At 40.9% G+C, this 13,897-nt stretch overlaps 1 protein-coding gene across 1 annotated transcript in view; it reads left to right on the forward strand.

Moving 5' to 3' along the window:
• The window catches only part of LOC124612885 (cancer-related nucleoside-triphosphatase homolog), a 77,942-nt gene extending 64,411 nt beyond the window's left edge, over positions 1–13,531 (forward strand). Inside the window, exons 4-5 of the mRNA XM_047141334.1 lie at positions 9,348–9,542; positions 13,408–13,531. Of these exons, the coding sequence (XP_046997290.1) occupies positions 9,348–9,542; positions 13,408–13,485 (273 nt within the window). The 3' untranslated portion in view covers positions 13,486–13,531. The remainder of the gene's footprint in view (positions 1–9,347; positions 9,543–13,407) is intronic.
• Positions 13,532–13,897: the final 366 nt, after the last annotated feature.

Below are 13,897 nucleotides of genomic sequence, written 5' to 3' on the forward strand. Positions count from 1 at the left end.
CCATACTTGCTCCGGACACTGCGAGAGGGCTGTACAAGCAATGATCACACGCACGGCACAGCGGACACACCAGGAACCGCGGTGTTGGCCGTCGAATGGCGCTAGCTGCGCAGCATTTGTGCACCGCCGCCGTCGGTGTCAGCCAGTTTGCCGTGGCATACGGAGCTCCATCGCAGTCTTTAACACTGGTAGCATGCCGCGACAGCGTAGACGTGAACCGTATGTGCAGTTGACGGACTTTGAGCGAGGGCGTATAGTGGGCATGCGGGAGGCCGGGTGGACGTACCGCCGAATTGCTCATCACGTGGGGCGTGAGGTCTCCACAGTACATCGATGTTGTCGCCAGTGGTCGGCGGAAGGTGCACGTGCCCGTCGACCTGGGACCGGACTGCAGCGACGCACGGATGCACGCCAAGACCGTAGGATCCTACGCAGTGCCGTAGGGGACCGCACCGCCACTTCCCAGCAAATTAGGGACACTGTTGCTCCTGGGGTATCGGCGAGGACCATTCGCAACCGTCTCCATGAAGCTGGGCTACGGTCCCGCACACCGTTAGGCCGTCTTCCGCTCACGCCCCAACATCGTGCAGCCCGCCTCCAGTGGTGTCGCGACAGGCGTGAATGGAGGGACGAATGGAGACGTGTCGTCTTCAGCGATGAGAGTCGCTTCTGCCTTGGTGCCAATGATGGTCGTATGCGTGTTTGGCGCCGTGCAGGTGAGCGCCACAATCAAGACTGCATACGACCGCGGCACACAGGGCCAACACCCGGCATCGTGGTGTGGGGAGCGATCTCCTACACTGGCCGTACACCACTGGTGATCGTCGAGGGGACACTGAATAGTGCACGGTACATCCAAACCGTCATCGAACCCATCGTTCTACCATTCCTAGACCGGCAAGGGAACTTGCTGTTCCAACAGGACAATGCACGTCCGCATGTATCCCGTGCCACCCAACATGCTCTAGAAGGTGTAAGTCAACTACCCTGGCCAGCAAGATCTCCGGATCTGTCCCCCATTGAGCATGTTTGGGACTGGATGAAGCGTCGTCTCACGCGGTCTGCACGTCCAGCACGAACGCTGGTCCAACTGAGGCGCCAGGTGGAAATGGCATGGCAAGCCGTTCCACAGGACTACATCCAGCATCTCTACGATCGTCTCCATGGGAGAATAGCAGCCTGCATTGCTGCAAAAGGTGGATATACACTGTACTAGTGCCGACATTGTGCATGCTCTGTTGCCTGTGTCTATGTGCCTGTGGTTCTGTCAGTGTGATCATGTGATGTATCTGACCCCAGGAATGCGTCAATAAAGTTTCCCCTTCCTGGGACAATGAATTCACGGTGTTCTTATTTCAATTTCCAGGAGTGTATAATGGAAATAATTTACCCGTATTTACTCGAATCTAAGCCGCACCTAAAAAATGAGACTCGAAATAAAGGAAAAAAAAAAAAAATTCACGAATCTAAGCCGCACCTGAAATTTGAGACTCGAAATTCAAGGAGATAGAAAAGTTTTAGGCCGCACCTCCAAATCGAAACAAAGTTGGTCCATTGTAATATGAGACACAATTTAGGTCGAATGAATGACGATACACCTACAGTAGTTTGGTTCGTCATAAGCTTAGCAGTTAAGCTTTACCAGGTAATCCTTGCTATGCGTCAGGTGCTCCGTCCGTATTTACACGGGTACCCTTCCTTTTTCACGTGCTTCGTCTGGTTTGAATCGATTGCTTATTTTGCTTTGATCTGATAAGTGCCGTTTTCTTTGTTATAGGAGTTTACGTCACTCTAAGCTGAAAATGCATTACTGTACTGTGTCATGCATTGTTTGTCGCATTCTTATAGTGTGTGTTTACGGCCTGTCGCCGCTTGTGGCATGGCTTGCTTTTCTGCGCGCTACTGCCGCTTACAATTAAAAAAAAAAAACGAGAGAGGAATCATCTCATTAGCGAAACAATGGCAAGAGACTGCTATTTGTTGTTACTTACACTGCTGCTTTCTTTGATAATGATCAACAAGAACCAAATAATAGACTGCGTATGATAGAACATGTTCTGAACGAGAGTTAGGCGAAAAATTTTCTCCGTTTGAAAATCTTTGCGGCCGCTTCTTTAGTACATCAAATTCTGCACAGAAATTAGAGTCATCTTAGATTTAAAAATCTTGTCAGTTGCCGTGCTTCATTTCTGACCGTATCACTAAATATTTCGAATTTAAACATGACACGATACGTATATTCTTCCGCGTTTGCTGTTGTCTCACTCTAGTTTCGTAGTTTATTAGGCAGACAGGATTTAAATGAGATAGCAGCAAACACGAAAGAATACATGGCAAAATGTTTATGTTCGTATTATTCTTATGGCAAAGAGAATACTGTATGTGATTCACATTTCATCAGGTTACTATTAGCAACCGTCTCTTCTCACAGGTAGGAAAAAATTCAGAACGTAGAGTTGGCCATATTGACAAGCATCCCAAACAGTCTTGCCAGTCGGATTTTCGTAGTACATTGAAATTCTGCTACTTTCGAAGATGAACAATATGGAATTTGTATTTACGTCGTTGTATAATCTATGAAAATGTAGTGGTTGAAACTCGGGGCGGAGAAAAAAAAGCTCGTCTTCCACCTTTTTTTAAATTTATTTACTGACCCAGAGGTTTTGGCCCCAGTAGTTATCTTAGTTCCTACAAAGCATGCCTGTGTATAATAGCCCTACATAATACATATATTCGACGGCAGAAGTTAGTTGTGGCGGCACCTACCAACATTTTGCAGAACTTCCGCTTGCTTTGCACTCGATTCTAAGCCGCAGGTGGTTTTTTGGATTACAAAAACCGGAAAAAAGTGCGGCTTAGATTCGAGTAAATACGGTAACTTCTTTTCTTACAGGTTCTAACTAAAATCAAATTATCACTTCAAAATTAGATTCTGGTACCTGCTCTCATCTGATTTCTGTTCTCTGCTTCAGGTTTTTTTTTTAACTATTGGTCCAAAACTCTCTCATCATTTAATTCTTCCCCAGTGACCTATAAAAACCATATTAGTCTCCATACAACCAAAAAGAATTATGGAAATCACTTCATATTCTCTAACAAAAATATTTATGTTGTAGTTAGCACAGATGTAATATTTTAAAGTAGTATTATCTTTACTCATATCCACTGACCATAAAAAGTTACATTACACACCAGTGAACACCTATGCTTTTAGCATTTCTCATTGCTGTCTGATACACATTTATCTCATGATATTAGTTCCATGCCCTTTCAAAATTCATCATTTCTAAACCACATACAAAGGACGTGGGTTTTAAGGGAGAGGATAAGGAGCGGAAAGACTTACCTTAAGGGGAAAAAAGGACAGGTACACACACACACACACACACACACACACACACACACTCGTACCTCACCTGTCATTCAACAACATCTTTGACTCTGTACTTCTGCCTCGACTGACATCTCTGCCCAGCCTCTTTGCATTTACATATATCTGCCTGTGTGTATATACAGCGTGTTTCAAAAATGACCGGTATATTTGAAACGGCAATAAAAACTAAACGAGCAGCGATAGAAATACACCGTTTGTTGCAATATGCTTGGGACAACAGTACATTTTCAGGCGGACAAACTTTCGAAATTACAGTAGTTACAATTTTCAACAACAGATGGCGCTGCAAGTGATGTGAAAGATATAGAAGACAACACAGTCTGTGGGTGTGCCATTCTGTACGTCGTCTTTCTGCTGTAAGCGTGTGCTGTTCACAACGTGCAAGTGTGCTGTAGACAACATGGTTTATTCCTTAGAACAGAGGATTTTTCTGGTGTTGGAATTCCACCGCCTAGAACACAGTGTTGTTGCAACAAGACGAAGTTTTCAACGGAGGTTTAATGTAACCAAAGGACCGAAAAGCGATGCAATAAAGGATCTGTTTGAAAAATTTCAACGGACTGGGAATGTGACGGATGAACGTGCTGGAAAGGTAGGGCGACCGCGTAGGGCAACCACAGAGGGCAACGCGCAGCTAGTGCAGCAGGTGATCCAACAGCGGCCTCGGGTTTCCGTTCGCCGTGTTGCAGATGCGGTCCAAATGATGCCAACGTCCACGTATCGTCTCATGCGCCAGAGTTTACACCTCTATCCATACAAAATTCAAACGCGGCAACCCCTCAGTGCCGCTACCATTGCTGCACGAGAGACATTCGCTAACGATATAGTGCACAGGATTGATGACGGCGATATGCATGTGGGCAGCATTTGGTTTACTGACGAAGCTTATTTTTACCTGGACGGCTTCGTCAATAAACAGAACTGGCGCATATGGGGAACCGAAAAGCCCCATGTTGCAGTCCCATCGTCCCTGCATCCTCCAAAAATACTGGTCTGGGCCGCCATTTCTTCCAAAGGAATCATTGGCCCATTTTTCAGATCCGAAACGATTACTGCATCACGCTATCTGGACATTCTTCGTGAATTTGTGGCGGTACAAACTGCCTTAGACGACACTGCGAACACCTCATGGTTTATGCAAGATGGTGCCCGGCCACATCGCACGGCCGACGTCGTTAATTTCCTGAATGAATATTTCGATGATCGTGTGACTGCTTTGGGCTATCCGAAACATACAGGAGGCGGCATGGATTGGCCTCCCTATTCGCCAGACATGAACCCCTGTGACTTCTTTCTGTGGGGACACTTGAAAGACCAGGTGTACCGCCAGAATCCAGAAACAATTGAACAGCTGAAGCAGTACATCTCATCTGCATGTGAAGCCATTCCGCCAGACACGTTGTCAAAGGTTTCGGGTAATTTCATTCAGAGACTACGCCATATTATTGCTACGCATGGTGGTTATGTGGAAAATATCGTACTATAGAGTTTCCCAGACCGCAGCGCCATCTGTTGTTGAAAATTGTAACTACTGTAATTTCGAAAGTTTGTCTGCCTGAAAATGTACTGTTGTCCCAAGCATATTGCAACAAACGGTGTATTTCCATCACTGCTCGTTTAGTTTTTATTGCCGTTTCAAATATACCGGTCATTTTTGAAACACCCTGTATATATATATATCTAAAAACAAAGATGATGTGACTTACCAAATGAAAGTGCTGGCAGGTCGACAGACACACAAACAAACACAAACATACACACAATATTCAAGCTTTCGCAACAAACTGTTGCCTCATCAGGAAAGAGGGAAGGAGAGGGAAAGACGAAAGGATGTGGGTTTTAAGGGAGAGGGTAAGGAGTCATTCCAATCCCAGGAGCGGAAAGACTTACCGTAGGGGGAAAAAAGGACGGGTATACACTCGCACACACACACATATACAGACACAAGCAGACATATTTAAAGACAAAGAGTTTGGGCAGAGATGTCAGTCGAGGCAGAAGTGCAGAGGCAAAGATGTTGTTGAATGACAAGTGAGGTATAAGTGGCGGCAACTTGAAATTAGCGGAGATTGAGGCTTGGTGGATAACGGGAAGAGAGGATGTATTGAAGAGCAAGTTCCCATCTTCAGAGTTCGGATAGGTTGGTGTTAGTGGGAAGTATCCAGATAAACCGGACGGTGTAACACTGCGCCAAGATGTGCTGGCTGTGCACCAAGGCATATTTAGCCACAGGGTGATCCTCATTACCAACAAACACTGTCTGCCTGTGTCCATTCATGCGAATGGACAGTTTGTTGCTGGTCATTCCCACATAGAATGCATCACAGTGTAGGCAGGTCAGTTGGTAGATCACGTGGGTGCTTTCACACGTGGCTCTGCCTTTGATCGTGTACACCTTCTGGGTTACAGGACTGGAGTAGGTGGTGGTGGGAGGGTGCATGGGACAGGTTTTACACTGGGGGCGGTTACAAGGGTAGGAACCAGAGGGTAGGGAAGGTGGTTTGGGGATTTCGTAGGGATGAACCAAGAGGTTACGAAGGTTAGGTGGATGGCGGAAAGACACTCTTGGTGGAGTGGGGAGGATTTCATGAAGGATGGATCTCATTTCAGGGCAGGATTTGAGGAAGTCGTATCCCTGCTGGAGAGCCACATTCAGAATCTGATCCAGTCCCGGAAAGTATCCTGTCACAAGTGGGGCACTTTTGTGGTTCTTCTGTGGGAGGTTCTGGGTTTGAGAGGATGAGGAAGTGGCTCTGGTTATTTGCTTCTGTACCAGGTCGGGAGGGTAGTTGGATGTGAAAGCTGTTGTCAGGTTGTTGGTGTAATGCTTCAGGGATTCCGGACTGGAGCAGATTCGTTTGCCACGAAGACCTAGGCTGTAGGGAAGGGACCGTTTGATGTGGAATGGGTGGCAGCTGTCGTAATGGAGGTACTGTTGCTTGTTGGTGGGTTTGATGTGGACGGACGTGTGAAGCTGGCCATTGGACAGATGGAGGTCAACATCAAGGAAAGTGGCATGGGATTTGGAGTAGGACCAGGTGAATCTGATGGAACACAAAGGAGTTGAGGTTGGAGAGGAAATTCTGGAGTTCTTCTTCACTGTGAGTCCAGATCATGAAGATGTCATCAACAAATCTGTACCAAACTTTGGGTTGGCAGGCCTGGGTAACCAAGAAGGCTTCCTGTAAGCGACCCATGAATAGGTTGGCGTTCCGCTCCCGGGATTGGAATGACTCCTTACCCTCTCCCTTAAAACCCACATCCTTTCGTCTTTCCCTCTCCTTCCCTCTTTCCTGATGAGGCAACAGTTTGTTGCGAAAGCTTGAATTTTGTGTGTATGTTTGTGTTCGTTTGTGTGTCTGTCGACCTGCCAGCACTTTCATTTGGTAAGTCACATCATCTTTGTTTTTAGATATATTTTTCCTACGTGGAATGTTTCCCTCTATTATATATATATATATATATATATATAAACAAAGATGATGTGACTTACCAAATGAAAGTGCTGGCAGGTCGACAGACACACAAACAAACACAAACATACACACAAAATTCAAGCTTTCGCAACAAACTGTTGCCTCATCAGGAAAGAGGGAAGGAGAGGGGAAGACGAAAGGAAGTGGGTTTTAAAGGAGAGGGTAAGGAGTCATTCCAATCCCGGGAGCGGAAAGACTTACCTTAGGGGGAAAAAAGGACAGGTATTTATCTGGTATGAAAAAATGCGAAAAAGTGTTGGTTAAGTTGATCCTGTGGTGAACTTGGGTTGGTAGACAGCGATGTGCATGAAGGTTAGGTGGTTGTGTTGCCGCTAAAACACGTTAAAGGACGGAGAAATTCGGGAAAATTTCGAAAAAACGTGTAAATGTATTAAAAGGCGTGGTGTTGTGGTGAAAGATTACGAAAATGGGGCTAACAATTGTAAATAATGACGTTAAAACCTGTGGAGAGCGGCTAAAAATGATCAGTGATGTACGAAAAACGGAAGTGGAAATAAAGTAAAAGTTATTAGAACTAGCCGAAATGGTTATTTAATACGTGAAGGCAGCTGTTATTGAACTAGAAACGGTTAGCGGTATTGTTGAAAGCGCAAAATAAAAATTTTTTGGTTATGGTTTGGAAGTGGGTTACGTATTATAGAGTATATATAGGCGGGATAAATTTGTATTACGGTAAAAAGGGAAGGTGAATAGAAAGTGAGACTACTGGTAAACGCAGAAAGAGAAAATAAGACGACAGGAAAGATTTCGAGATGCAACAGCGACAATAACAAACGTAATTGTTGGGTTCAAATTAATGATATGGTTATAATAGAGGGAAACATTCCACGTAGGAAATATATATCTAAAAACAAAGATGATGTGACTTACCAAATGAAAGTGCTGGCAGGTCGACAGACACACAAACAAACACAAACATACACACAAAATTCAAGCTTTCGCAACAAACTGTTGCCTCATCAGGAAAGAGGGAAGGAGAGGGGAAGACGAAAGGAAGTGGGTTTTAAAGGAGAGGGTAAGGAGTCATTCCAATCCCGGGAGCGGAAAGACTTACCTTAGGGGGAAAAAAGGATATATATATATATATATATATATATATATATATATATATATATATATATATATGGTTATAATAGAGGGAAACATTCCACGTAGGAAATATATATCTAAAAACAAAGATGATGTGACTTACCAAATGAAAGTGCTGGCAGGTCGACAGACACACAAACAAACACAAACATACACACAAAATTCAAGCTTTCGCAACAAACTGTTGCCTCATCAGGAAAGAGGGAAGGAGAGGGGAAGACGAAAGGAAGTGGGTTTTAAAGGAGAGGGTAAGGAGTCATTCCAATCCCGGGAGCGGAAAGACTTACCTTAGGGGGAAAAAAGGACATATATATATATATATATATATATATATATATATATATATATATATATATATATGGTTATAATAGAGGGAAACATTCCACGTAGGAATGTCGACCTGCCAACACTTTCATTTATATATATATATATATATATATATATATATATATATATGCATGCTTGTGTCTATATATGTGTGGATGGATATGTGTGTGTGTGTGTGTGTGTGTGTGTGTGTGTGTGTGTGTGTGTGTGTGTGTGTATACCCGTCCTTTTTCCCCCCTAAGGTAAGTCTTTCCGCTCCCGGGATTGGAATGACTCCTTACCCTCTCCCTTAAAACCCAAATCCTTTCGTCTTTCCCTCTCCTTCCCTCTTTCCTGACGAGGCAACCATTGATATTCATATTGTGTGTGTGTGTGTGTGTGTGTGTGTGTGTGTGTGTGTATGTGTGTGTGTGTGTGTGTGTGTGTGTGTGTGTGTGTCCCCTTTCGAATTTCCCTCTCCTTCCCTCTTTCCTGATGAAGCAACCTTGGGTTGCGAAAGCTTGAAATTTGTGTGTGTGTGTGTTTTTTATTGTCTCTATCAACACAACGCTTTCGTTTGGTAAGTTACAGCATCTTTGTTTTTATATATAATTGTTGTTATTATTATTATTATTAATTATTATTATTAAGCAGATGGTCATAATGTTTAGGATGTATACTACCTGATGTTTTCTGCATGGTGATAACTGCACCACTAAGTGGACGACAGCTGTCAGTATAGACGAACTGTTTTGTATCCATACATCCACACTTAACAACTGACCTGCTGCCCAAGGGAAAATAAGCATTAAGGTCTTCTCTGTGTACTTGGATGTACTAACAAGCTTAGAAACATATGACTCATAATAGCTATGATTATTAGTCAGCAAAAGATGTAAATACTGATGTAATGTTGTTCAATACACCATCCTCACTTGCCATTAGAAATATCTGTGTTTATCCCCATCACACCATGTATACAGAAGTAATACAAGATTTTTAACGTGAACTTTTGCCTGTTTTAGTGAGTGTCATGTATGGATTTTTATGATTGATTCTAGGGACGGCCTGGTCATGTTTTGGTAGTTGATGAAATTGGGAAAATGGAGCTATTTTCAAAAAAGTTTAAAGACTGTGTTTCTGCTGCATTTAGTTCACCAAAAGCCACAATTTTGGGAACAATTCCAATTGCTAAACAGCGGCCTATTCAGTTTGTTGAAGAGTTGCGCACACGTCCAGATGTTAAAGTAATAACAGTAAGTAAGGTGACAGCACTGTTGTTTTGTGTAGGATAATGATACCTGGAACAAAAGAGAAATACTTCTTTGATGTTCTGAAACACATGTTTACTTGCTACCAAGAACTGACAGAATTCATTTCTTGTTTCTATGACATTAATGTTTTTCCTAGGATTTAACATTAATTTCGTCTCCCAGTTACCCTTAAGCATTCTTTTAGTTTCATTTCGGCTGTCTAATTTTTCATTATAATATAAGTTTATCTCCTCAAGTTTAGATGTACTGATGAAGTTATTAACAGCAAGAATATATCTCTGTGAAGTTGCCCCAGTTGTTAAAATTTTTGATATTTTCATTATAAGGGATCATAGTAGATTTTCTTTCCATAAATGGATTATGATGATAAATGATCAAGTGCTTGGAAACATTGTGTCTTTTTTAAGTTATATTCGATTATGAGATGTTGGAAGCATTTACTATCATTACATATACATTTAAAGGACACATCAAACAATGGAAATCCAGGATGGAATGTAACAATATTATGAGAAGGAAAGTTTCTACTAACCATATAACGGAGATGCTGAGTCGCATATAGGCTCAACAAAAAAAAGACTGCAGTCTCAGTGTGGTTTCAATTGTGTGAGACTGCAGTCGTGTGGGTGAGTTGCGTTTTGTGTGTGTCCGCGTGTGCGTGCATGCATGCATGCATGCGCGCGTTCACTTATGCATGTGTTTGTGTGCGTGTGTGTGTATCTGTTGTTGACAAAGGCCATTGACCGAAAGCTTAAAGTGTGAAACTCTTTTTGTGCGTGCGTGCGCTTATGCATGTGTTTGTGTGTGTGTGTGTGTATCTGTTGTTGACAAAGGCCATTGACCGAAAGCTTAAAGTGTGAAACTCTTTTTGTGCGTGCGTGCGTGCGTGCGTGCATGCATGCGCGCGTGCGCTTATGCATGTGTTTGTGTGCATGTGTGTGTATCTGTTGTTGACAAAGGCCATTGACCGAAAGCTTTAAGTGTGAAACTCTTTTTGTTGTACCTATCTGCAACTTAGCATCTTCACTATATGGTGAGTAGCAACTTTCCGTCTCATAATTTAGAGGAAACATATTACTCAAAAATGTACACGAATCTGGAATTTTAACACTGTGGCACTGCTAGTGAATTAATTCTGTACTAAGTAAAATACTGACTAAAGCCTATAAAGCATTTTATGTAGCAAGGCCAATTCGACAAGATCTGGTTAAAACTGCTACTATAAAATTTCATCTTAATATGACATTCCCTGCTAAATGATAGTCGTGGATATTACTGTAAAATTAAAAAGACATGGGTGAATCCTTAATGTAACACAGTGAAAACGATTCAGAGGACGCATCTGTAAGCAACATGGTACACAGCCTCATCTGCTGTGATAAAAAAGTTGCATTGCTGTAGACATTCTACATCCTAAAAGCCCTCCTTCAGAATGGGATTTATGAAACATGATGTGTCAATGACTGAATGAATACATGAATGCAAGACAGTGAAATAATTGAAGATCGCATCTTAGATTACTGACAGATGATATCACAGTCAAGAAAGTCTAGGTATACCAGGCAGGTTTTCACACTTTTTGCCAGTTTTTATTTTCGTCTAGAGTACAAAGAAGGCAAAAAGTTTCACATGAAACGCAGCACATTATGTTTGTGTTCTTAGGCATGACCATGGAAATAGGTTCTGTCGGAACCTATGCAGTATGTTCAAGCTTCTTTTTGCTGTCTTCTGTAACAGGTCTAATTTAGTTTCAGGAAGTAGGTCCCCTAAGTGGAATGTCTGTGTCAGAAACATTCTGTAGAAGTTCAATATTTTAAAGTGCAGTGGTAACAAGAGTTAAATGAAAGGTGCAGTAAACATACACAAAGAGGGAGAATTTTTGTTGTATATTCAGCATGAAAAAATGAATTGATCATATGGCATCATTGACCAGGATGTATCATGCAGGTTCGGCTGCCAAATGCAAGTCTTATTTCAGTCAGTGCCACACTGGATGACTTGCAGTAGATGATGAGGATGAAATTATGCGATCATGATGACAATCCAACACCCAGTCCACGAGTGGAGAAAATATCCGATCCGGCCGGTAATCGAACCCCGGCCCAGTATATGGGAGGCAAGCATTTTACCACCCAGCTAAGCAGGCAGACATATTCAAAATAAATAACACATGCAACACCAGTGTGTTTACTTAACAGGTTATTATCACCATCATGTTTCCCAAAAAAATTTTGTCTTTTATGAATGTTTGAGTCAGGTCTGGAGACGATACACCCAGATAACCTAATGATTGTGGTGGTTGCTTGTGATAAGCAAGAAATAAGGTTTCAAGTCCCAGTCACTATACATTCTTTTCTCATTTTATTTGCTGTAGTCTCTTATTTTATATTAAATGTTCATTTAATCAACATTGTGAGCTGTCTGTAAAACAACTAATTCTTGGTGAATAAAAAACATAACTATACGGAAGAAATCTGCATAGATTCAACAGTTATTGAGGCTGCAGGCACTGAACAGTGACAAAATCGCATTGTATATTACTGGAGGAAAGTTTTAAATAGTTAATATAAGGTGAAAGCAAATGTTCAGCAAAACTTTTGATTGCAACACACTATTCGATATTTCTAGAAAGATGATGTCCGTGTTCATCTATTAAAGATAATCACCCTTTAATGCTTTAGTGGAATCTATCAGTTTGGTAAGAAATTAAAACACTAATTTGGGATTAAACATGTTTTATAAAGTGTGTGTGTGTGTGTGTGTGTGTGTGTGTGTGTGTGTGTGTTTGTGTAAACTCGTACTTTGTTCCAGATTTTGTTTTTGTTTACTATCCATCACTCAATATTGCCACTATACAGTAAGTGAATATCTTTTCTGATTCTGTAGTAAATATTGCACTCAAGATTTTCCAGTACTGTATGTTTTTAACATTTCATAGTCTTGTACTTATGAGATGTAATAGTAGAGATGTGTAATCCCAAGTCACTATCCAGTATGTATAAACAGTGTATTTTTGTTAAAAACAAGATTCAATGCCTTTACAGTCTGCTTTTGGTTTTCTCTTTCATTTGTCTGTTTTATGAAATTCACTATATTAATTTAAGAATATCTTCCATCATATGTAATCAGTTTCTCAAATGTGAAGCTTCATAAGTATCTCCTTTTACTTTTTATCCATGAATTAAATACTGTACCCAACATTCTCTACATCCCGTTTTAATGCTGTTTTCCATTTCTTTTATGTTCAGCCTAAAGGTTATATGAAATCATTGAACTTTAAGATTGTTGTTGCTTTCCCTTTCACTTTTACTTTTACTGCAAATTCCATTGATGTTAAAAATTACCTGTTAAACTTGCAGGGTAGAGAGTGACATTTACTTGTTTTTAAGTAATTATTTTTCTAGATTTCTCATTTTTCTGTTTTTATTTCTGTTTCTTGATTTTAATAAATACTGTGCATTGCTTCGGTATATCAACTGAATGAAAGTGAATGGAATGAAATTAATGGAGTCAACACATAAAATAAGATCAGTGAATACGGAATGTTATGAAGTGATATCAGCGAATACCAGTCAGGAATGCTGAGCTTTCGACATAATGAATTCTTCATTACAAATGAAAATGGATTCCACCCTGGGATTTGAACCAATATATCCTGCTTTTCACAAGTTGTTGTTTTAACCATTAAGCTATCTGATTCTGTGTCCTAAGCGGTGAGAACTAATTTCTATGTCCCTAATTGCCACTTAGCACTTTGTTAAGATATGTGGTGAACTGTTTTCTTAGTATTCTTAATAGTTGAATAGTGGTGCATAAATATTACATTTTGCATATATTTATGTTTCAGGTTGATTACAACAATAGAAATGGTCTTGAAAATGAAATATCTGAGATGCTGATATCTGCATTGAAAACAGTACACTGAAATATAAATGTGTGTTGGATGTTTGTAATAAATAATTTACATTATACAAAAATTTGTGTCTCTTATTTCAGGATTAAAATTTTCAGTGTCTGTACAATAAAGAAGTTCTTGTACAATTAACCTCTTTAATTTCATTGTTTTAGTTGTTACCTTTTGTTGGCAACAGTATTCTAAATAATAGCTAATATAATTCAACACCTAGAACTACAGATAACGCTGAACCACGAACATTATCTGCAGAACACTTAGAGGGGCTACCATCATTATTCAAATGCTAGAAAGCAGTGAAACACCAACTTCGTAATCAGAAGTGAATGTTTCCATGGAATTCCAGGTAAATGAACACTAAATAAATTGTCACAATAAATAAAATGTTGGTGCACTTTTTTTCTTATTTTTTAATAGCAAAGCT

Source organism: Schistocerca americana, chromosome 4 (genome assembly GCF_021461395.2).
Source record: "Schistocerca americana isolate TAMUIC-IGC-003095 chromosome 4, iqSchAmer2.1, whole genome shotgun sequence".
NCBI lineage: Eukaryota > Metazoa > Arthropoda > Insecta > Orthoptera > Acrididae > Schistocerca > Schistocerca americana.